General features: G+C 50.3%; 1 protein-coding gene across 1 annotated transcript in view; it reads left to right on the forward strand.

The window, feature by feature from the left end:
- The window catches only part of ANGPT4 (angiopoietin 4), a 43,811-nt gene extending 20,654 nt beyond the window's left edge, over positions 1–23,157 (forward strand). Inside the window, exons 2-9 of the mRNA XM_012455269.2 lie at positions 2,107–2,262; positions 4,028–4,149; positions 7,447–7,694; positions 11,476–11,576; positions 12,927–13,028; positions 14,444–14,610; positions 17,010–17,140; positions 18,305–23,157. Coding sequence (XP_012310692.2) covers positions 2,107–2,262; positions 4,028–4,149; positions 7,447–7,694; positions 11,476–11,576; positions 12,927–13,028; positions 14,444–14,610; positions 17,010–17,140; positions 18,305–18,465 — 1,188 coding nt within the window. The 3' untranslated portion in view covers positions 18,466–23,157. The remainder of the gene's footprint in view (positions 1–2,106; positions 2,263–4,027; positions 4,150–7,446; positions 7,695–11,475; positions 11,577–12,926; positions 13,029–14,443; positions 14,611–17,009; positions 17,141–18,304) is intronic.
- Positions 23,158–23,743: the final 586 nt, after the last annotated feature.

Below are 23,743 nucleotides of genomic sequence, written 5' to 3' on the forward strand. Positions count from 1 at the left end.
CTCCAGTAATCCTCCTGCCTCAGTCTCCTGGGTAGCGAAAACCACAGGCTTGTGCCACCATGTCCAGCTAATTTTTGTATTTTTAGTAGAAATAAAATTTCATCATGTTGCTCAGGCTGGTCTCAAACTCCTGGGTTCAAATGATCCACCCTTCTCAGCCTCCCAATGTACTGGGATTACATGTGTGTGAAATGTAACATCATTATATTATTAACATTATGGTTTTTTTTTTAAGTGAGGGTGGGTGTGGAGGTGAGAATATGGAGACAACTTGCAGAAGTTTTGTGTTGAGGAGACCAGAGAAACTGGAGGAGCAGCCAGAGAGGCTGTGGGGTTAGTTTGTAGATGGAACTTGTTAGCACATGCTGTGTGCTGCAGAGAGGGGGTGGGTTAATGATGTAGAGAAGGAAGGAAGGGGGTCTTTCTGGTCTTCAGTCCCCCCTGCCATCGCTGCATCAAGGGCTCTCACACTTGAGCAAGCGTCTAACACAGCCAGGGGGTTGTTAACCACAGCTGGCTAGGCACTGTTAAGAGTTTCCAGTTCAGTAGGTCTGGGGTGGGACCTGGAAATTCTCATTTTTCATCAGCTCTCAGCTGATGCTGATGGAAGAACCATACTTTGAGAAACATAGTCTAACCAATACTACTACTGCCCACAAGCACCCACTCCAGGATTTGATAATGGAACATGTTCCCTCTAGGGGGAGGGAGGGATGGGAGTGGACAGTCACGATGGAAGAAGGGAGAAGAGATGAAGGAGGAAGTGGCTGGAGCCTGGCCGGAGCAAAGGTCACCACCCATCCTGGGGAGCACCCATCTTCCCAGGGACCCTGGGAGTTGTCCAGTTGGACCTTCTGAAAGACTGAGTGAGAAGGCAAGGGAAGGAGCCAGGGACAGGGATGGGGGGCGTGGTGAGAGGCCAGCATGTGTGTCAAATGGAGAGGGAATGGTGGAGCGGAGCTGGCTCTCTCCCGGCAGGCACTGAGCCCTGAGAACACACTGTTCACCTTTACAACATGATCCTGGTGCTGTGCCAGACCAACTCTCCCGCCCTTGGGCAAGAGAGCAGCCCTGTCAAAGAAATGAACACAAGCACGTGGGATCCCAGAACATCAGAGCTGGGAGAACCCTTGGACACTGGCCAGTCCAGCCCCATTTGCAGATGGAGGGGACCTGAAGATAGAAAGCACAGCTCGACCAACGCACCTGCAAACTCTTTGTATAAGGGAGAGATGCATTCCCGCTCCCTGCTGGCTGGCTCGCCCCGAGGAGGTGGGGAAGGGGCATGCGGTCGGGTGCTGTGCTCTGACCCTTGCTGCTTCCCCTTTTTCATCAATTCACTGAACACATATTTATGAGCACTCGCTGTGTGCCGCGCGTTGTGCCAAACATAGAAATAAGATAGTGAGCAAAACCAAGTCCCTGGCTTCATGGAATTGACATTCTAGAGAGAGAAACAGACAACAGACAGACAAAAAGAGAGGTAGTGATTTTAAAAAGTCAAGTGGTGATAAGTGGTATGAAGAAACCTGAAACAACATGAGGGTGTGTGCCACGCAGGTGGGGCGCGGGGCTGGGGGAGGATTCCAGAGGGAACAGTGAGGAAACAGCATGTGCAAAGGCCCTGAGGGCGGCGCATGCTGGCTCTGTTGAGGGATGTCATGGAGGCATTGCATCGGGATTGAAGTGAGGGAGGGAGAGGGGAATAGGAAGAGAATGAGAGTGTAGTGGCAGGCCCAGCCACGGAGGAACCTGCAGTCTTGGCTTTTCTGAGTGAGGTAGGAACCCTGGGAGGATTTTGAGCAGAGGAGGAGTGTGACTTGACTTAGGTTCAGCAGGATCCCTCTGGCTGCCTAGTGGGGGATGACTGTGAAGGGGACAAGGATGGAGGCGGAGAGGCAGACAAAACAGGCATGTAGTCCCTCCTAAGGAAGCATCTACTGTGACTGTCCAGGCAAGAGGTAAAGGTGGCCTGACCTGGCCTGGCATGTTCTGAGCCAGGAGGCCTCCCATGCCTGCTCGGTGCCCTTCCATGGAGACACGTGGGAGGGACAGGGGGCTTCCCCCAGCCTCTCCCCCGTGACCGCAGCCCATGGTCTCCCACAGCTAGAGAGGACCATCAAGACGCGCTTGAGGTTGGAGCTGGTCGAGGCCCAGCAGCAAATGGTCCAGAATCAGACGGCCCCCCTGCTGAAGCTGGACATCAGCTTCCTGAACCAGACCACTGCCCAGACCCGCAAGCTGACGGACATGGAGGCTCAGGTAACAGGGAGTGAGTGAGTGGGCACTGAGGGCCTGCGACTGGCCAGGCTGTCTCGTAGCCCCAATCATCTTACCTTGACCTCTGTCCCTGGGTAGGGTCAAGGCCTCCTCTGGGCCTGTAGCCCCCTGGGCCCCTCCTTTCTGATGACCTTGTCATAAAACTATCTCCCTCTAAGCTATGAGCCCTGGGAGGTGGGTGCTGGACTTGGCTTTTCTGCCTCTGTAACTTCAGTGCCGGGGTCTGTGGTGGGCACTGAGATGAGGGGTAGAGCAGCACAGCCCCCCTGCCCTCAGGGGCCTTATAATGCACCAGGGGAAGATAGATAAGAAATAATTAATTGGGCCTCCGGGAGCCAAGGACTTGGAGAGAGGAGGTATCTGAGCAGCAAAGAGCAGGGAGGGAACTGGTGAATAAAAGGGAGGGTGGTGAAGTCAGTGGATGAAAAAGTGAATAACAAACGGACACAAGTTTCTGCATTTGTTTGCTGGATCCTCTGTGTGCCGGGCACTGCTTGAGAAGACTGTTTCTAGTATATAGCAGGAAACAAAGCGGGCATGCATTCCTACCGCTGTGAAGCTTCCCCTGGAAATGGAAAGATAAGTGACATATGTGGTTATGCGCTACTTAACAATGTTCCAGTCAACAACTTACCACACAGACAATGGCAGGCCCATAAGATTCGCACACCCTGTTTTTATTGCACTTTTTCTGTGTTTAGATATGCATACACAAATAACCTCCCACGGTGGTATAACTGCCTACGGTATTCGGTACAGTCACGTGCTGTATGGGTTTGTAGCTTATAGCCTAGGTGTGTAGGCGGCTATACCATCTAGGTTTGTGTAAGTACACACTATGATGTTTGCACAATGACGAAATCGCATAATGATGATTTTCTTGCAACATCTTTCCATCATTAAGCAACATGTGGCTGTATATGTTAGCCAGTGACCGCGCTAAGGAGAAAATAGCGTGGAAGACAGAGCAAGAGGGGGATGCATGGGGAGTGGTGGGAGGGATGAGAGCTGCGAGTTCATACAGCAAGGCCAGGAAGGGCCATGGAGAAGGTAGGGCTGCAGCCAGGCTTACTGCAGAGAGTGCTCTAGACAGGGGACACAGCACGTGCAAAGGCCCAGAGAGAGGATGGAGATGCTGGTGGGTTCAAGAACATCGAGAGACCAGTATGCTGGAGTGACCAGGAGGAGACTGGCAGGCAAGGGGCTGGAGAAGTGATAGGGACAGATCATACCATAGGGCCTTGCAGGCCATGGTGAGGACTGGGGCTTTTCCGCTGCATGAGATGGGAGTCACAGGAAGATTCTGAACAGAGCAAACTTGTTTTAAGAGGCAGCCCCAGGTGGCTGAGTAGAGAATGGACTGTAGGGAAGGAGGGTGGGAGTCCAGGGCCAGAGTGAAGGCCACAGAGCAGGAGAGAAATGGTCAGGTGCCACCTGGAAGGTAGAGCTGACAGGACCTGCAGATGGGTTGGATGTGGGGGACAGGGATGATGGCTCCTGGGGCCTAAGCAGCAGGGGTAATGGAGCTGCCATTGCAGTGATGGGGAAAGGCAAATTTAGGAAGCTAAGTTAGGAAGCTAAGCTAAGTTAGGGCCTGTGAATGAGTGACCACAGGAACTACTGACCAGGAGAGTGGAAACAGGTCAGTGAGTTTCTGGAGTGGCAGGGTCTGTGGGCAGGTGGGTGGTTGGCCAGGGCTCCTGTAGGGCTTATGTAGTCCCCTACCGGCTTCTGCTTGCTGGAGCAGTTCCTGAGCCAGACATCAAGAATGGACACGCAGATGCTGGAGACCCTCCTGTCCACCGACAAGCTGGAGAACCAGCTGCTGCTGCAGAGGCAGAAGCTCCAGCAGCTTCAGGGCCAAAACAGGTGGGTGTGGCACCTGGCACCAGACTAGGGCAGGAGCTGGGGCTGGAGTCAAGTTTGGGACCTAGGGCGGGCACCAGAGCCAGGGCTGGGGCTGGGGCTGGAGCTGGAGCCAGGACTGGAAGCTCGACGTGGGCTGATGTCTGGGATGGGGCATGTGGCCAGAGCTAGGAGCTTGGATTAGGACTGGGGCAAGGAGGTATTCTGGGAGTTAGAGCTGAAACTAGAGCTGGGAATAGCCCCTGCTGGGGAAGAACTGAAACCAGGGTTGGAGTCCAGACTGAGGCTGGAAATGAGAGTGGATACAGGGCTGGGCTAGGGGCCAGGCAGGCACATGGCCTGGCCCCTGCACTGGGTGGGACTGGGGATAGGCATTTTCCTGGAGCCCAGGACACCCTGATTCTTTCTTTCCTTTTCCTTCCTTCCTTCCTTTTCTCTTTTATTTATCTTGTAAATTTTAACAGTTTTATTGAGATCTAATTCACCCACCATACTATCCACCCTGTACATTGTATTGGCTCTACTTCTTTGCAAATAAATAAATCTGGTGCTGTCTACCTGCTTCCTGTCCCCAGACGCAACCACAGTTACCAGGTTCTTGTCTGCACTATCAGAGAGTCTTTGCATTTATAAGCAAATATGCATCAGGGGAACACCCTTTAAATTACAAAGAAAAAAAATGTCATGAGGTTTAGATAAAGCAGAGACATCTGACAGCTAAGGCTGATTTCATCTCAGTTTCAAGCTGAGTGAAGAAAAAAACTGCCAAGGTCAGGGTTCTGGAGAAGCCAAAATCTACCCACTGAACAAGCCACAGGCCTGTGAATCAGGCAAGAAGTTGTTCACATGTTGGGCCAGGATACGGCCATGAGATCCCCCAGCTCTCTCTGATCTGGGTGTAATTAATGACAGTCTGCCCATCTTCTTATTCCCCCAACCCAAGGTCTCAGTGATGAGGACTGGGACATTTTCAATCACTCCAAATTAGCACCAGGTGTCTAGAAATCAGTGACGATGGAGGATGTCCTCAGTAAGCTCTTGGCCCGTGAAGACAGCAGAAATTCTAGAATTTCAGTGTGCCTCAATTCTCTTTTCCTACAGCATAATTGGGAGTCCAGAGGAAATTTCTTCTGCCCTAGCTGGACTCATTTTCTTAGTCTGCAGAATGAGTCGACACAAGTGTATACACAGTAAAATGTCTCACTCCGAGCCCTGTCCCTCAGCCACCCACCCAAGCCAGAGGTAGCCGCTGTTCCTAGTTTCTTGTGTATCCTTCCATTCAATCAACCAACATACTTTTTGAGCTCTTTCCATGTATCAAGCACTATTACAGACACTGTGGATATAGAATTAAACAAAGAGATAAAAGCCCCTGTCCTCATGAGCTGACATTCTATAGGCTGACATTCCAGGGTTTCTTGTGAATATGCAAACACATACCTACAGAAGACTGCTAACTTAAAATGGTTGGGCTTACAACTGTGTGACTTAACAATGGTATGAAAGCAATACACACGCAGTAGAAACAGTACTTTGAGTACCCATACAACCATTCTGTTTTTCTCTTTCAGTACAATATTCATTACCTTACATGAGAGGGTCAACATTTTATTACAAAATAGGCTTTGTGCTAGATGATCGTGCCCAACCACAGGCTAATGTAAGTGTTCTTTTTTTTTTATTGAGACGGAGTCTTGCTCTGTCACCAGGCTGGAGTGCAGTGGTGCAATCTGGGCTCACTGCAACCTCCGCCTCCTGGATTCAAGCGATTCTTCCGCCTCAGCCTCCCGAGTAGCTGGTGGGACCACAGGTGCATGCCACCACGCCCGGCTAAATTTTTATATTTTTAGTAGAGACGGGGTTTCACCGTGTTGGCCAGGATGGTCTCGATCTCTTCACCTCGCGATCCACCCGCCTTGGCCTCCCAAAATGCTGGGATTACAGGCATGAGCTAATGTAAGTGTTCTAAGCATGTTTAAGGCTGTCTAAGCTAAGCTAGGCTGTTCAGCAGGTTAGGTGTATTACATGCATTTTTGACTTAGGATATTTTCAACTTACTATGGCCTTATCAGGACATAGCCCCATTATACATTTTGGAGCATCTGTACATTCCCGTTTTTATCCTTTTTAAGCCCAAATGTAGCCTACCACTTGTTTATACCTTGTTTTTATAAGTTATTGTTCTGTTACCTTGGAAAGATTCTATAACTGCATGGCAAGCTTGCTCATTCTTTTCTCCACCTTTATAATGCTCCACCATATGCGGTCCTTGCTTTTATTTCTCCAGTCCCCAGTTAATGGATACTGAGGTTGTTTCCAGCCCTTCACTAATCCAACCAGGGATGCAATGAGTAACATTTCCATTTCTCATTTCACACACATGCGAGTAAATCTGGAGGATAAAATCCCCAAAAAGAAGAGCTGAGTCAAAACTTTCTTTTGAAAACCTCCTCTTTACTTCCAAATCCATTACAAAAATGTCTCTTGATTATTATAATATAATCGGACAACAGGAACCTCTACAAAATAAAAGAGAAAGTTGGTCCTCCATCCTGCCCCCGACCCTCCTCTCCATCTCCATCCACTCAAACCTGTCCTGCAGAAGTCACGGCACTTGAGGGGCTTTCTTTCATATTCTCTCCAAACGCAGGCACCACTGCGGCTTTTCCACCCGTCTTTCCAGCCTTCTCCTATATGATCACCCTATTTCTCTATATTTACATTAATACTTTCTGTCTTTCTTTTTTTTTTTTTTTTCTTGCCACACATGGGGTTAGACTTGATGTGCCCCAAGTCCTGGGCAGCTTTCCAGTTCTGTGCAAATTCACCCGGCCTCCTCCTTCATGGCTGCGGAACATTTCCAGGGATGTCAAAACGCAACAGATTCAGCCAGTCCTGGCTGTTGGGCATCTAGGCTATATCGTTTTTTGGTTTGTTTGTTTTTTCTATTACAAGGAAGGCCCCAGGGCCATTCTTGCCCATGCCCCCTAGAAGATATCTCCTGAGAGTAGACCGCTGGGTCAAAAAGCAAGCACATTTGGGATTTGATAATAGCTACCCAGTTGCTGGTGGCCCTCCCACACCACCTCTTTCTTCTACTGGACCTCAATCTTTATTATGCCAGGGCTGGGTATCTCTTTCTCCCCTCTTCAATCTGTGCCTACAATGGGCACAGGACGCTCCACCACACTTGAGTCTCATCGTCGGGCTGCAGGGACTCCGGGGCCGAGGGAGGCACGCGGTGGGGTACATGCTTCGTGAGGACCGCAGGCTCACCTCTGTGCGCCCTCTACCTGGCAGCACCCTAGAGGCGCGGTTGCAGGCCCTGGAAATGAAGCAGCAGGAGGAGCTGGCCAGTCTCCTTAGCAAGAAGGAGCAGCTGCTGAATGCGCTGAGCCGCCAGAGCACCGCCCTCACCAACATCGAGCGCAGCCTGCAAGGTCTCAGGCACAACTCCAGCCTCCTGCAGGAACAGCAGCACCAACTGCGCCAGCAGCTGGCGGTGTGGCGGAACCGGATGCAAGAAAGGGTTAAGGCCTTGGCCCCGGGTGAGCGAGCGGTGCACCCCAGTGCGGCTGGAGATGGGCGGGAGACGGGAGGGAGACCCTGCTCACACTTCTGGGTCTCTGGGGGCCTGGAAACCATTGCGGGGCCCCACCCTCCCCGACCATCTGTGAAGTAGAAATAATAAACAGCAGTAACAATAGCGGCAACAACAATCCCAATCCAGACCCTCTTCCCTGATTCCATGGGTGACCTTAGGCATGCCCCTGCCCATCTCTTGGCCTCAGTTTACCCATGGGTTTTGGAGGTGAGGATAAGGGCAACAGCAGCCCAGACTGACAAGTTTGGTCTCCAGGATTCACTCTACAGCTTCACTTTCTTGGGCTTGTTTTACCCCTCCCTGGCTTCGGTGTCCCTATCTATAGAATGAGAAGGAACTGGGAGGTTGGACTCAATGCACCCCAAGGACCTCTCTCAACTTAATGCCCCTGCCCTAAGCCCAAGAGGGCCAGACAGAAGTGAGGAGGCCTCCCTGGCCCTGGTTTCTGGGAAGGGAAAACAATGCCTGGGCCTGCTCCCAGGCCCTCACTGACTCCTTCTAATGCAGCCTTCTTGGGGTGGCCAAGGCATGCACGGTCCCAGCTGCAATCACTCAGTCAACAAACATGTACTAAGCACTTACTGTGTGCCAGGCCCAGTGCTGGGTACTGGGGATATAGCAGTGAATGCATAGTCATGGCCTCTGTCTCTTGCAAAAATATCTAGTCCTTGGTCTATGGATCCCAGAGGGAAGGAGAAAGAAACACACGGTTTTTGAGTGCCAAATGTGTGCCAGATGCTCAGCTATCAGTGTTCCTGAAGTTTCCAGACCATGAAAACAGACAAGTCCAAAGGCTGTGCGAAGGAGAAGGGTTCTTAGCCCGAGGCTAACAGGGGGCAGAGGAGGCTTTTGAACAGAGTGGGACTACTTTCAAGAAGCTCCTATTGGAACCATGAGTGGAGATGGCTTGAGAGAGAAAGACGGAAGGGGCTACTGCTGCTCCTGGATCCATGAAGGAAGGCTGCAAAGCCTTTGAGATGCAATAGTGATGGCACTCCAGGCACCACCAGGGCTGACAGAGATTTGAGAACACAGGACCCCACCCTGGCTCCATCTAAGTCTGGCAGACCCAGCCAAGTAGGGATTTGAGGCCTGAGGAAGCTACAGGCAGGAAAAGTAGACACCTTCCAAATCGCAAGATGTGGATTAACCCGAACCCATTACCTGCTTATGCATGGATCTGGCAGTGAGGCTGCCTGAATTCATCCCATGTGTGGGTTTCTTGTAGCTTAGCCTGAGGCACAGGGCCTGGACCCAATGCCTCTCCCACTAGCCCACCACTGACCCAGTCTCCATCTGAGGCTGAATGTCTGCTCAATCATCTGAGTAGGAGGTTGTGTAGGGCACCTCACTTGGGGCACCTTTTGCCCAAACACCCTGTCCCCTGTGCTCCACTATGACCAGGGGAGGACACTAGGAGGCTGCTTTCACCCTCTTCTGAATGGAGAAACTGAAGAACTCAGTCACCAGGAGTAGAAAAGAGGGTTGGATGGAGATGGGGCACAGGAACCAGGCATCCTTGAAGTCTAGCAGGAAGGGAGCACTAGCTCTCTGCAAAGCTTTGTCCTAGTCAGGTGGAGGCTGGTGAAAGGAAAAGAGAGTCAAGTCTTCTGCTGTTTCCAGGCACTGGGGAGTTTGGTTCAGAAGGTTACAAGGACAAGGGCACAGGTAGAAAAGACCTAACCTTTGTACGATGTAAAAACAGCAATTGTTAATGCAAGTTGTTTCCCCAGCCTTACGCATGCTCAGTGGTGGAAATCTGAGGGAGAGGTGTAGGAGGAAGGGCACTGGCTTTGCAGTCAGATGGGCCAGAGTTCAAGTACTGCCTCCTTCACTTATTGGCACTGGAACTTCATACAAGATATTTATTTAACTTTTCAGAGCCTCAGTTCTTCTCATCTGTAAAATGGGAATAATAATCTTACAATTTTTACACAGAGAATCAGATGAGTTCATGCATACAAAGGGGTTCAGCACAGTGCCTATGGCCAAAAGCAGGGAAACTGGTACAAATTACCAGCCCAGAGATTCACAGGAGGACTAGGTCAAACCATTGCTTATCAATACCCATTTATCCTATTCTTATGACTCCCAAAAATATTTTTCCTGGCCCCAAACTACCGCTGCTATTACATGGCACCTTGGAAACACTACAATACCTGGTGAGTATTTCACTTTTAGCGTTGATATTATTGTTGTTATTGTTACTGATATTGTTGAAGACTAAGGAAAATAACAGTGAGCAGAGCCTTGGAAAGGGTGGCTGGAAATCTCAGGCCAACCCTGGCTCTGTCCTTGCCTTACTGGGTGAAGTTCGGCCCATCCCTGCTCACCTTGAGGCCAGTAGCCTCCTCATGCTTGGCTGGACTCCAGTTCCCTATGGGAAGCTAGAGGGGTGCTGACAGGTGGGGCAGTGGAGACCCCTGCCCAGGAAATGCTTGTGGGCAAACTGGGATGGATCTGGGGGTCTTAGTCACCTCATTTGTGGCATGAGAGCAATAGCCTTCTCCAGACAAGTGCCCCAGATCCAGGCTTAGGGATCCCTGAAGTTCAGGTGTAAAGCCAAACCAGGAAGTCCTACCCCGTGATAGCCTCCCAGTTCCTCACTGGTGTTGACAACCTATCCATCTGGAATTTTGGCCCCATCCTGGGTACCTGCCTATCTAGAGAGATTGGATTCTGGTAGAATCATAGTTCAAACCTCTAGATGGATCCCACTAATTGAGACAGAGGAGATTTTAAATCTCTGCACTTTATTTGTCAACAGTCACTTTTTCCAGCCCAGGTCTAGAAACCCCTGGTAGATTTTGGTCATTAAATTCTCTTCTGATCTCATGTAGTCCAAAGGGAAGAAACAGAGGCCCTTTAAAGTCAGCAGTCAACTTCCAGGGAGGACAGAATAAGGGGGCCAATGCCCAGGGCAGCAGGGAGATCCAGTCAAAAGGGTGGGCTATGGAGGGGAGCCCACAGCCCCCACCCAACAGAGCTCCAAGGAAGGAAGTTTCTGTCCTGCCTGGCTGTGTGCCCTTGGGCCAGTTTTCTCACTGTTGGGCCTCAGTTTCCTGGTCTGTGAAATGAGAAGTCCTTCATTGAAGTTCAGGCCCCAGTAACTCTCTCCTAGAAAACCCTAGCAGCCTTCTCTCTGGCCTCCCAGCTTTGAGTCTCATCCCCTCCAGTCCCCGCTCCACACTCTGGCCAGAGTGCTCTTTCTCAGCCCAGAGAATCTGGGCTCCTCAGCCTGGCATTCAAAGCTGACCTGGCCCTGCTGAAATCTCAGCCTCCTCTCTCCTCTCCCTGCCTCACCTTCTCTGTGCCAGCCATGTTCTACCCTCTCAGTTTCATCAAACAGCAAGCAGCCTCCCTGGCCTCAACTCCTCTCTCATGGTGTGAGTCATTTCCTCTCCCTGGCCTCAGCCTCAGTTCCCCTGCCCATGCTCTGTCCCCTGTACACACTAGGGTCCTTCCTACCTTGGGGCCTTTGCATATGCTGTTTCCTTTTCCTGGAACATCTTCCCCTTCCTCACGGGCAACTCCTGCTCATTGTCCAGGTCCCAGATTACTGTCACCTCCTCTACAAAATCTTCCCAGGCCCAACTCATCTCCCTGTCCCCAGCACCTCCCAACCCAGAACATAAATCAGGCAAGCATGCCCCCTTGGCCCCTTCTCTCTTTCCTTGGCTCCAGCTGACTTTTGTTTTGTCCCTTTGCAACCTTCATAATGACAGGTGAGCAGGTGTTTCAGGACTGTGCAGAGATCCAGCGGTCTGGGGCCAACACCAGTGATGTCTACACCATCCAGGTGTCCAATGCAGCGAAGCCCAGGAAGGTTAGGGGGCTCCCTGGGAACTGTGGCTGTTAGAGGGTGCTGAGCCAAGGGCTTCCCAGACAGACACCCCCCACCCCATCGGCAACAAGCTTTATCCAGTATCTGAAATACCAGAGGCGTAGGGGTGGCCTTGACTTCTGAAACCCCCAGTAGTCAGGGGTCAGATTGTGGGGATAAGCAGAAGTTCGCAAAGCTGGAAGTGCATCCTTCACCAGCATCACTTCAGAGATGCTTTCACTGGAACAGCAGGAAATAGTTCTGTGTTGGTTAAAATGATGCTAGCTGATATTACAAATAAGCCCCAAAATTCCAGGGGCTTAGCATAAAGACACTTCCTTCTAGTTTACATATAGTCCGGTTGAAAGCAGGACTTGGGGTTCTGCTCTATGTGAGAAGTTAGAAACCAGGGCTAATGGAGGAGCCATCATCTTCAATGAGTGGCTCCCAAGGTTCCCCTAAACTTTAAGGTCAAGTCATCAGATGAGGAGGGTGACCGAAAAGAGCATCGATGTCAGGAGGGAAGGTCTGAGAGCCAGGCACAGAAACAGAACAACTAACAGAGATTCCCACTTCATAAGTCTTTTTTTTTTTTTGAGACAGGGTCTTACTCTGACACCCAGGCTGGAGTGCGATGGCATGATTATAGCTCACTGCAGCCTCGACCTCCTGGACTTGAGTGATCCTCCTGCCTCACTCTCCCAAGTTGCTGGGACCACAGGCACATGCCACCATGCCCTGGCTAATATTTTAAAACATTCTGTAGGGGCAAAGTCTCCCTATGTTTCCTAGGTTGGTCTCAAACTCCTGGGCTCAAGCGATCCTCCCTCCTCGGCCCCGCACAGTGCTAGGATTACAGGCATGAGCCACCATGACTCAATTTCCTTTCACTCCCTTTTAATATGCCAAGAGCAATGCCTCTGCTTGTCTCCAGGTTGTCTTTTACACTTCTCACATACCTGCTAAACTCTCCTTTCAACAAAAAGAGGCCAAGCTTCCATTTACCTAGTATGTGCCAGGCACTGTTCTTAACACTTTACATGACTCATTTCACTTAATTTTCACAACCCCAGTTTGCAGATGAGACACTGAGGCACAAAGAGGTTAAGGTATGAACCTCCATTTTACAAATGAGGAGAGGAAGGCTCTGAGAGGTTATTACTTACCCATCACTTTAGAAAAATGATGACAGTGGATGGGGAGTTTGAGCCTGGATCATTCTGATGCCCAGGACCCCCAGGCTCACCTGTTGCTCTGTGGGGGTCTGTCAGCCTAGCCAAATTTGAGCCAGCACAGACCTGGCCTCTGGTTGCTTCCAAGGGCTCCCAGCTGTGCCTTGCCCACCCCCTCCAGGTGTTCTGTGACCTGCAGAGCAGTGGAGGCAGGTGGACCATCATCCAGCGCCGTGAGAATGGCACCGTGAATTTCCAGCGGAACTGGAAGGATTACAAACAGGTAATCCTGCTGCCCTGGAGAGGGGCCGTTCAGCCCTGAAACCTGGGGCAGGGGCTGGGCCGTTGGAAGGGGTCTGCTTTGCCCTCATTCCTCCCCCAGAAAAAAATCAACTTGTCTAAAGCCAATGGTGTACATCTACTTATGAGACCCCATTACCTGAATTTTAATGTTCTTTTTGAAAGTTCTTACATATATTTTAAGAAAAAAGTTTAGCTTTATTTTTGTTTTAATTTTTAAAAATATAATACATATACATTGCTGATATTTTAAAGAATACAAAAGAGGAAACAGAAAAACAATCCCTCCCAGTCACCCCTGACTGCATTGCTTTAGTGAATTTTCTTGTCTTTTCCTACATCCATGGCCACTCTGCAGGAGAGATTCATTAACAAGGAATTGCAGGCCCAAAGAGCACATGTATTTTATCAGATGACAAGCCTGATTGTTTCCCAATTTTTAATTAGGTTTTGAATAAAGGATTATTTGTCAAGCTGACTTAAAATACTTTAAAGCATTTAAAGTTTTCAAAGCCAAAGAAATAGAAAAAGATACCCACAAGGTAATACAGCAGTTTTATTATTTGTGTCTGCTTGCTGTTCATTTAAAGAATACTTAAAAATAAATACCAAATTAAGTTATGAGTGTTTTTAACTAATTGGGTTTTAAACAATTATTAAAATGGAAAGGAGGAATAGGATGTGCAGATGCAGAAATGCACAAAAGACCACTGAATATTAACCATCAGGCTAATCCACACTGCATGGGGACTAAAATGGGGAGCGGGCCTTGTGTGTGCCCCTGTCCTTGGTGCTGAATTATTGCTCTGTCCAAGGGCATTGACACATGACATTCCCCACACTCAGTTTTACATTTCTACGTTGCTGAAATCTTGCAGTGGCTGCACTGTCACTGAACAAAGTTTGCTCTACTGTTTATGTAACTGATTGAAATCTTTTATTTAATTTTTGTTGAGATTTAACATACATGTGGCTAAGTGCACAAATCCCAAAGTGTAAGGCTCAGTGAATCCTTACACATGTATCCAATCACGTGACCACCATGCAGAGCTACATGTACAACACTCCCAGCACCCAGAGGTCCACTTTGTGCCTCTTCCCAGTCAATACTCCCCCAAAGGTAGTCACCAAAGATTAGTTTTCCTGTTCTTGAACTTCAGAAGAATGTGATTTCAATAACTTTTAACAGGCTTTTACACTTACAAAAGTCTTAGTCTTTTTCCTCTAGAAGGTGGAGGGCTCTCACTCCTGGGCCTGCCTACACTGTACTTATGAACTCGATCATTAAGCACAGTGGTTTTGTATAAGTAGCTTTGGAGCCTGGCCCAGCCAGCTCCTCAGCCAGGGACATGGCCTCCTCCTCAGCATGAATCTCACCTCATGCTCCCCTCCCTGTAGGGCTTCGGAGACCCGGCTGGGGAGCACTGGCTTGGCAATGAGGTGGTGTACCAGCTCACCAGCAGGGCACCCTACTCTCTGCGTGTGGAGCTGCAAGACTGGGAAGGCCACAAGACCTATGCCCAGTACGAGTATTTCCAGCTGGGCAGTGAGGGCCAGCTATACAGGTGGGCTCAGGGCCCAGGCTGGTGGGTGGGCTGGCAGGGTATTCAGGCTAGTGGGTGGGCTGGGGTCCCCAGACTAGTGTCTACAGAGTCTGCACCAAGGGTCAATCTCTGGGCGTCTCCTGTTCCTACCATCTGTCCCCCATTTGGGTGCACGTCATGGGATCTGGAGGCGGCTGGTTAGCACTCAGCATGTCCTAGCCACCGGGTGGGGTGGAAAGAATGTCACTGGCACTACCACCTGAGGAGCAAGAAGGGGTCTTCCAAGGTCAGTCACCTCAAGTCAGCCTTTTTACAGAGACCCAGAAGCACAGGGAGGTGACTTGCCCAGTCTGTCCTATGCCCTGGGGTTGGGTGGAAGTGTCCCTGGGCCCGGAGTTGAAATTCCTGCACTCATTGTGGCCTCGCTCCAGCCTGCTTTGGGAACTTAGACAAGTCAGCTCGCTTCTCTGAGCCTCTGCTTCTTCAATAGCAGAATGAGCTTAAATATGATGATGTAAGATCATCAAGGTTTCTCATCCCTTCCTCAGCCTGGTTCTTGGTATATTTAGGAAAAGAAATTAGCATTTATTGAGCACCTACTATGTTCCAGGCACCATTATTCCATTTAATCCTCCCCACAACACTTTGAGGTAGGCATTACTGCACCTACTTTGGTAATATGGAAACTGAGACACCACGCTTGAGCATCCTGCCAAAAGTCACAAGTTAACCTGTATTTGAACTCAGATCAAGTTAGCCTGAAGTTGAACTCAGATCTCCCTGCTGCCGAAACTCATGATGTCTCCACAGCATGATATTGCCTCTCAGAGAAATTCAAGGATCTTTTAGATAAGCCTGAATCCTGGCTATCTCTGAACCAGGACAGAATTAGATTTATACACTCACACTCACAGGGCTACAAAGGACCTCACATGTCATCTGGTTTTTCATAGATTCCCTCCATAGTCGTAGTCAATATCCAGCTGTGCTGGAATACCTCCACTGATGGAAAGGTCGCTTCCTCCCAAGGAATCTCTGGATGACTCTGTCCTTTTGAACTTCATGCCTGATTTTACTTCTGGGGACTTCTCGGTGATGCTCCCCCACTGTTTCCTCCAACTGAGTAGTTCTGACATCCTTCCTTATGGGATCCATACCAATCTGATAATGCAAGGTCCAGAGCTGAATGAACAATTCCCTGAATGCCCCCTACTCCTCACAGCTGATCAGTGAGTAGCTACAACACCCTCCAGAGTCCCATTTAAGCCACTGGCCACCAACACAAAGGCTTAAGTCCTGACTCCATCCCTACTTCCCTGAGTGACCCCGAGCAAGTCCCTTCACCTTTCTGTCTGTAGATACCTTAGCCTCAAAAAAAGTGTGATGAGGCCTGAATGAGATACCACACATGAAGCATTAACACAGTGCCTGGCAGGTAGTAAACACTCAGCAACTAATATTACAATCACTGTCCCAAGGCAGACCTTCACACCCTTGGCTGGACTGCTCTCTGGGAGAAGAGGTGGGTAAATGTGAGAGGTGTGATGGGGCTGGGGCTGCCGGATCATCATCAACTGGGGAGCAAGGTGCATGTAGACTCCCAAGTCAGGCCACAGTAGGCTGCATGTGGTTCTGACCCTCATTCATTGCGAGATCTTGAGCAGGTTTCTTCGGCTCTTAGGATCTTTTTACACATGTGTAAAATGGGAATAGGTGTGGTGAGAATTAAATGAGAATGAGTTACCCCATGCCAAGAACTTTGAACAATGCCTGACACATAGTAGATGAAAAAAAAAAAGAAGAAGAAAAAGAAAAGAAAAAATGTGTTGCCAGGTATGGTGGCTCACATCTGTAATCCCAGAGCTTTGGGAGGCCTAGGCAGCAGATCGCTTGAGCTCAGGCGTTCAAGACCAGCCTGGGCAACATAGCGAGACCCCATCTTTACAAAAAATTCAAACATTAGCTGTGCACAGTGGCACATGCCTATAGACCCATTTACTCAGGAGGCTGAGGTGGGAGGACTACTTGGGCCCAAGAGGTTGAGACTGTAATGAGTCGTGATCATGCCTCTGCTCTCCAGCCTGGGCAACAGAGCAAGATGATGTCTCTAAAGAAAAAAATATATATTCGCCATTATTATCATTATTGTGACCATTCTCACTTCTCTCCAAGACTCAGGTTCACTGAGATGGGGAAGGCCTGGCATATAGTAGGTGCTTTGTCCCTGGGAGGCAGCAGGCAGGAAAGGCAATCAGGAGGGGAAACGGCCCAAGCACCTCACCCAGGCTGGGGCTTTCCCTCCAAGAACACCTGGAAGGGAAGCTCAGCCTGGGACAAAGCCATTGGGGAAGTTCTTCCTCAACACAGTCTCACCCTGACTCTGGGCCTTTCTGCCACCACCACCTCTGATTGGCCTCTAGGCTTTCTCTGGGCGGGTACCATGGCTCAGCAGGGCGCCAGAGCAGCATGGTTCTGCAAAACACCAGCTTTAGCACCTTTGACTCAGACAACGATAACTGCCTCTGCAAGTGTGCCCAGGTGATGTCTGGAGGTAGGTGCAGGGTGGGGTGAAGCTCTGCCCACCCACAGGCTCACCCAGATTGACAGTCCATTCCCTCCCCAGGTTCTTGTGCACCCAGGTGCTATCAGGAGCGGGGTACAGGTCTAGCCTTGCCCATCCATGGGCTCACCTGGCTGAGCTCCTTTGGTGCCTTCCCCCACTAGGTCCTTGAGGTCCCTTCCAGGTCTCACTTCCTCCAAAAGCTGGCACCACCAGTTTTCCTCAGAGACAAGGCTAAAGGAACACTGAGCATGGGGCTCCATGGGGAGGCACCCTGCCCTACCAGTTCCAACCCCAGGCGAGCCAAACCAGGATCAGGAGACCAGAGGGTGGCAGAGGGGCAGCTCTCTACCAACTCTGGCTCAGGCAGTGTTCCTTGGTAGGTACAGAGGTCAGAGAGCGGAAAGTGGGGCAAGTGGGAGACAGAGACAAAGGAGAAGGACAGAGACAAGGGGAGAGACCTTCTGAGACACAGAGGACAGATGGAGAGAGAGAGAGACACCAAGACTGTCAGTCATTGAGCAGCAGACGGAGAGCTATACCAGGGCAGAGAAGTACAGAGGGAGACAGGGGAGAAAGACTCAGCCCAAGGAAAGGTCCAGAGACGAACATAGCATGTGAAAGATGGGGGCTCAGAGGAAGGGAAGGCCAGAGACATGAAAGGCAGAGAGGGGCAAAGACCATCAGAGAAAGATGAACACAATGGGACATACAGAGAAAGATGAACACAATGGGACAGACCCAAGCATAGAGACTGACAGAGAGAAAGAGATGAACCCAGAGAGTGAGAGACTCAGAGAGTGACAGAGACCACTAGACAGCAGTGGGGAGAGCGATTTGGGGAGTTTAGGGAGCTGGAAAGACAGAGGGGTCGGTGAGAGAGGAAGACAGGGACACCAAGGGCTAAAGGAGAAGGCCAGGAGGAGCGGAGGGGCTCCAGGGATGGCCGGAGCCCCCTGCTGCCCTCTAGACGCTCCGGCTGAGCAGAGGGTGTGTTGTCTACCCCACCCCCACTCCCACCCAGCCCCATCCCCAGCCAGCTGGTATCCCAGAGGAGGCAACAGCTCTTTGTTCTCTTTGGGACACAGGGGCTGCCCTCTTGCCACTGGCTGGGCTTCCACCTCCACCAAGCCTCTTTCCTCCCTATTCCACCAGGGTGGTGGTTTGATGCCTGTGGCCTGTCAAACCTCAATGGCATCTACTACCGCGCTCCCAATAACAAGCACAAGATGGACGGCATCCGCTGGCATTACTTCAAGGGCCCCAGCTACTCACTGCGCGCCTCCCGCCTGATGATACGGCCTTCGGGCATCTAATGAGCAGCCATGCCAGAGGCTGGACCACGCATGAGGAGCTCGGACTTGGCACTCCTGGACAACCTGGACCCACATGCAGGACACTGTGCCACCATCTTCCTTGACACCCGGGGTCTCCTGAGCCAGCCCTCCTTCCCCCAGAAGTCCAGAAAGGTCATCTGCCTCCCTACTCCCCTCCGTGTGTGACATGGAGGGTGTTCGGGGACCCATCCCTCTGATGTAAGCCTCGCTCTTCTCTCCCGCCTCCTGCAGGGGCTCCCTGCCAGCTAGAGGGTCACAATACCTTGAATGGGCTGAGAACAGACCAAACTTGGCTCCTCAAAGGAATACATGACCAGTGGTGGGTTTGCAGGCAGGTGGGAAGGAATTTGCACACCGGAAACTGCCTGGAGAGCCCAGGTTCCATCCCTGGGGTTGGCGAGAAGGCCATCTCCCATTCCAAGCTCCTGTTCCAAGCTTTCCTAGTCTTGAGATGTCCTTGAGCTTTCTTTTCGAGTCTGAAGGGGCTGCATCCACCCCTTAATGGGTGGATTAATCATTTCCCCTCTACACTTCACCACTTCTGGGCTGCAATGACCCTAGAGCTCAGAGTTTTCAGACTTCACCACTTCTAGGCTCCAGTGTCTGGAGCTCGGGGTCTTTAGGAGACCTAACAGGACATGCTTCTCCACCTCCAGCATGTCCTAGAGTATGTGTCACAGGGAATGACTATGACTTGTCTCTAAAAGTACCTGTGAGCAATGAGAAAAGGAAACAGCAGGTTAAGTCAAAGTGAACAGGCATTCTTTCCTGAAGGACTGATCAGATCCTTTAATATGGCCACGTGCCTTATGACGACCCATGAAGGGGTTAGAGTGGGCAGCTTTCTCCAAATGTACTTATTTGAAAATGGGCTCTGTTTGTCCCAGAGCATCTCACAGGACTGTAGATGCCCTTGGAAAAAGCTAGTGCTCCCCGTGGCTAAAGCCCCATCCCATCCCCGACTCCAGCTATACTCACCCTTTTTGGCTACAGTGACAGCCTCAAACAACCTCTAAAAACAACTGGAAAGAACCTTTCAGTTAAAACAGATACCACCCCTGAAGAAGAGTCTAGAGCCAAGTCCCTGTCTGTGTTATAGGCTCATGTCCTCCAAGGCTCCTTCAAGCCCCAGGAAGCTGTACCTCTACCTGGGTGCCTTCCCTTAAGACTCCCTGTAACCTCAACTTCCCCAGTTCAAGGACAGGGACTGTGAGCCAGGACATCCATCTCCAGGTCCAGATCCTGCCTGCCTCCAAGCCGAAACCCCTAGCCTCCCTCTCCTTCCCCATCCAGCAGTGATGCTGCCTCCATGGTGGTAGTGGGGGAGCTGCAGAGGAGAAGATCAGGCCTCTGCCTGAGTTTGGGAGACCAGGGCCCTCATCGCTTCTTTCAGAGGCTGCAGTCAGAAAGGGTCCACAGCCGCTCTGTCACCTGTCCCCATCACTGTGTCATGCTTTCAGCGCTGTTGTCATCAGCCAACACCCAGGGCCAACCAGGCACCCACCTGCCCTACCGCCAGGATGCACCTCTGTCCTCAGAAGGTTTTCTCCTGAATGAAACTGGGCCAGTGGGAAAGGGACACCTTCATCCCCCTGGCTCTGGCTCAGTTCTGAGTCCCACTCTCAGCTGATCCCTGAGTAAACCCAACAGACTGACTTTGATCTCATTCCCGGGAAACAGCACTTTTCCCCTTGAAGACCAAAGGACATGGTTGCTAGACCCAAAGGAAATGGTGGCATTTCAGGCAGGATGGGAAATATTTAGGGGCAGGTTGCTGCCCAGACAGCTCAAATTGCCTCAGGCAACATTTGCCAGCAGATCTTTATTTAGTGTCTACTGTGTGCCGTGTGGTGCAGTGGGCAGGGCTTTGGAGTCGGACAAACTTGCTCCAGCTCTGACGCTTTGGTCCAGCAGCTCGGTCTCTCAAGGCACCAATTATCTTCTCAATCGTCAAAGCCTCAGTTGTCCTGTCTGTAAAACGGAGATGATAAGACTCCCTCCTGGTTGGGCTGTGGCACGGAGGAAATGAGACCATGTGTGTTATCTCCTTAACAGAGCCTGGCATGAAGCAGGAACCTAATAAATGTTTGTCCCCAAAGAGGTGAATGGTGTGAGGAAGGCATTCCCCAGCGCATGCCGCCCCTCTCCTGCACGCAGGTGAGGAAAAGGCATTTTATTTCTGTATCCACATCATTTATTTTTCTACTGTAGTTTTTAGGCTGATTGCAAGCTAGAGAGGAGGCAGGGCAAAGCTGTGAGCCGCAGGTACAGAACTCCTGGGTGGGATGAAGGCCCAAGTCCCTCTGTGTACTCCTATTTTATAAGAGAGCAGGAAGATGATTGGAGTTGCCCTCAGACACCTGTTCTTTTTTTTTTTTAGGCGGAGTCTCTGTCGCTCAGGCTGGAGTGCAGTGGTGTGATCTCAGATCTCTGCAACCTCTGCCTCCCAGGTTCAAATGATTCTCCTACCTCAGCCTCCTGAGTAGCTGAGATTACAGGCACCTGCCACCACACCCACTAATTTTTGTATTTTTAGTAGAGACGGGGTTTTGCCATGTTGGCCAGGCTGGTCTCAAACTTCTTACCTCAATGTGATCCACCTGCCTCAGCCTCCCAAAGTGCTAGGATTATAGGCAGGAGCCACCACACCCAGCCTCAGACACTTGTTCTTAAATATTCATCCTTCCTTCTTACTTTCCTTCCTCCTCCATGCCAGGACTCAAGTACAAGGGATAGAAATTCTAGCCTAAGGAATAAATGGACTCACATAACTGGGAAGTCTAAGGGTAAATGCAAGTAAGGTTAGATCCAGAGGCTCGAATGATGTCAGCTCCACCTCTCAGTCCCTCCATCTGCCGCATTGACTCTATTCTCAGCCAGGGTCTTTCCTCACAAGAAGTCTCTGGCAGCCTAGGGCCCCCGTCTCCGTGGTTCCCGTAAAGGAATGATTCTCTGCAGCCAGGATTGGTCCTGTGTCCATCCCTGTGCTTATCACTCTTATTCTGTTTGGTCAGACCTGGATCACATGATCATGTCTAGCACCAACAGTGGGGTCAGTGCCACCCAAGTCATGACTTCAGAAAGCAGGGATTCTGGGCAGGCAGAAGCAGGTGCTCACCTTCTCTCCTTCTCTGTCCCTGGCTCCCATCTCTCTTCTTTCCACCTCTGTGCCCTTTCTCAGCCTTCTGTCCCCAGGTCCTGACCCAGCCTCCAATTCATCTCAGATTGCCTCAGACTATCAAGGACACAGCTGTGTCCTGCCCAGGAATATTAGACCTTGGTTCTTAGTCCTGGCTCTGCCATTGGATCAGAGCCCCTGGCCCTCTCTGAGCCCGTTTCCCATGGACAGAGCAGCTAGCAACCTCTGAAAGCCCTTCTGACAGTGATGCTGACTCATGATGGCTGCAGACAAGACCAGCCTGAGGACCCTGGGTAGTACAAGGCACTGTAGAGGCCATGGCTGGTGTGGCCTTCGGCCTAGGCTGGGTCTCCTGGGGGCCACAGCTCATAGGGACCAGCCTCTAGGATGCCTGCATCTGCAGGTTCCTATGCAAAACCCTTGTCACCTCTCCCTGCACCAGGTTAGTTTTCTTCCCATTTCAGTGATGAAGAAATAAGGCACTGGGTACAGTGGCTCCTAGCCTGTAATCCTAGCACTTTGGGACGCCAAGGTGGGTAGACTGCCTGAGCTCAGGAGTTCGAGGCCATCCTGGGCAACATGGTGAAACCCTGTCTCTACTAAAAATGCAAAAATTAGCTGGGCATGGTGACACATGCCTGTAGCCCCAGCTTCTCAGGAGGCTGAAGCAGGAGAATTGCTTGAACCAGGAGACGGAAGTTGCACTGAGCCGAGATTGCGCCACTGCACTCCAGCCTCGGCAATGGAGCCAGACTCCGTCTCAAATAAAGAAAAAAGAAATTAGGGCTCAAACAGGGAAAGGGTCTCGTCCAAGGCAGCACAGCCAAGCACCACCTCCAGCACACTTGCATTTGTGAGCTGCCTTCCTCTACTAGAGCACTCTGTGCATCTGGGCATCTACCACCAAACTCCTATATCAAGGGCCAGAGGAACTTTCTAGAAAGGCCTTCAAGACCACTCAGTCTCTCCCACTGGCACTTGATGAGTCCTGAGGGAGCCAGATGGGCAGGACACATCATTTCTGAGTTCTATGCATGTTCCCAGCAAAGACGGTTTCCACACTGGGAGAGCATTGCCTGAGTACACTCCAGAGACAACTACCACAGGTGAGGTAGAAAGCGGCCATGTGAATGGGGTGGAAGATGGTCAGCACCAGGATATGTCTCAGTGACCGGGGGCTTTGACAGTTTTTTTCTGAGTTTTCCCTCCCCTCGGTCTGTGTGGGCCTTTGCTTCTCCCATTTAAAGATGCTTTAGAAAGCTGACAGCAACACCAGCATCAGCATCCTTAAATGAGGAGATGAGTTGAAGAGACTTGCCATGATTTGTTCATTCAACTTCCCCCTTTAATAAACCAGCTCACAAAGCTGTAATAATTGATCCAACATGGCACAGGTATAAGGATTGGCAAACGATGACCATAAATAATCCATGTGATATATGTGTATTGTTTGTATTGATCTCACCTAGCCTTGAGAAAGAACACAGTTAACCAGACTTGCTTTCTGATGCAACACAAGGGACAAGCCCACATCAGCTCATAGGCTAAAAAAACAGCTGGCAGTTATCACAATGCACAACCACTCAATGTCCGTGTGACCTTAAACAAGTTGTACATCCTCCCTGTGCCTCAGGCTCCCCTCTGTAGCAAGCTGGTAATACTACTGCTTCATGGGGTCATTGGAGGATTGATCAATGAACTTTTCCTTGCTGTGGCATGGGCCCCTTTGGCATCTGGTGAAGTCATGGACTCCTCCTCAGAAGAGTGTCCTCGTATGTTTAAAATAAATTAAATGCATTGGATTATGAAGGAAACAAATTATATTAAAAATACAGTCATCAAAATACTTTAAGCTGGGCACAGTGGTATGTGCCTGTAGTCCCAGCTACTTGGGAGGCTGAAGTGAGAGGATCACTTGAGCCCAGGGGATCAACGCCAGCCTGGGCAACATAGCAAGACTTCATCTCAAAAATACATATATATATATTTTTAAAGAATACAGATTTGATATTGTACTATATATGCTTCTTTGCTAACACATTAAATAACAAGCTCTAGCGGTAAGTCAAAACAAATCATGAGTGTAAATATTTTGAGATATCTATCTACAATCATTAT

Source organism: Aotus nancymaae, unplaced genomic scaffold (assembly GCF_030222135.1).
Source record: "Aotus nancymaae isolate 86718 unplaced genomic scaffold, 86718_ANA_hifiasm-v0.15.2.pri h1tg000029l, whole genome shotgun sequence".
Lineage (NCBI taxonomy): Eukaryota > Metazoa > Chordata > Mammalia > Primates > Aotidae > Aotus > Aotus nancymaae.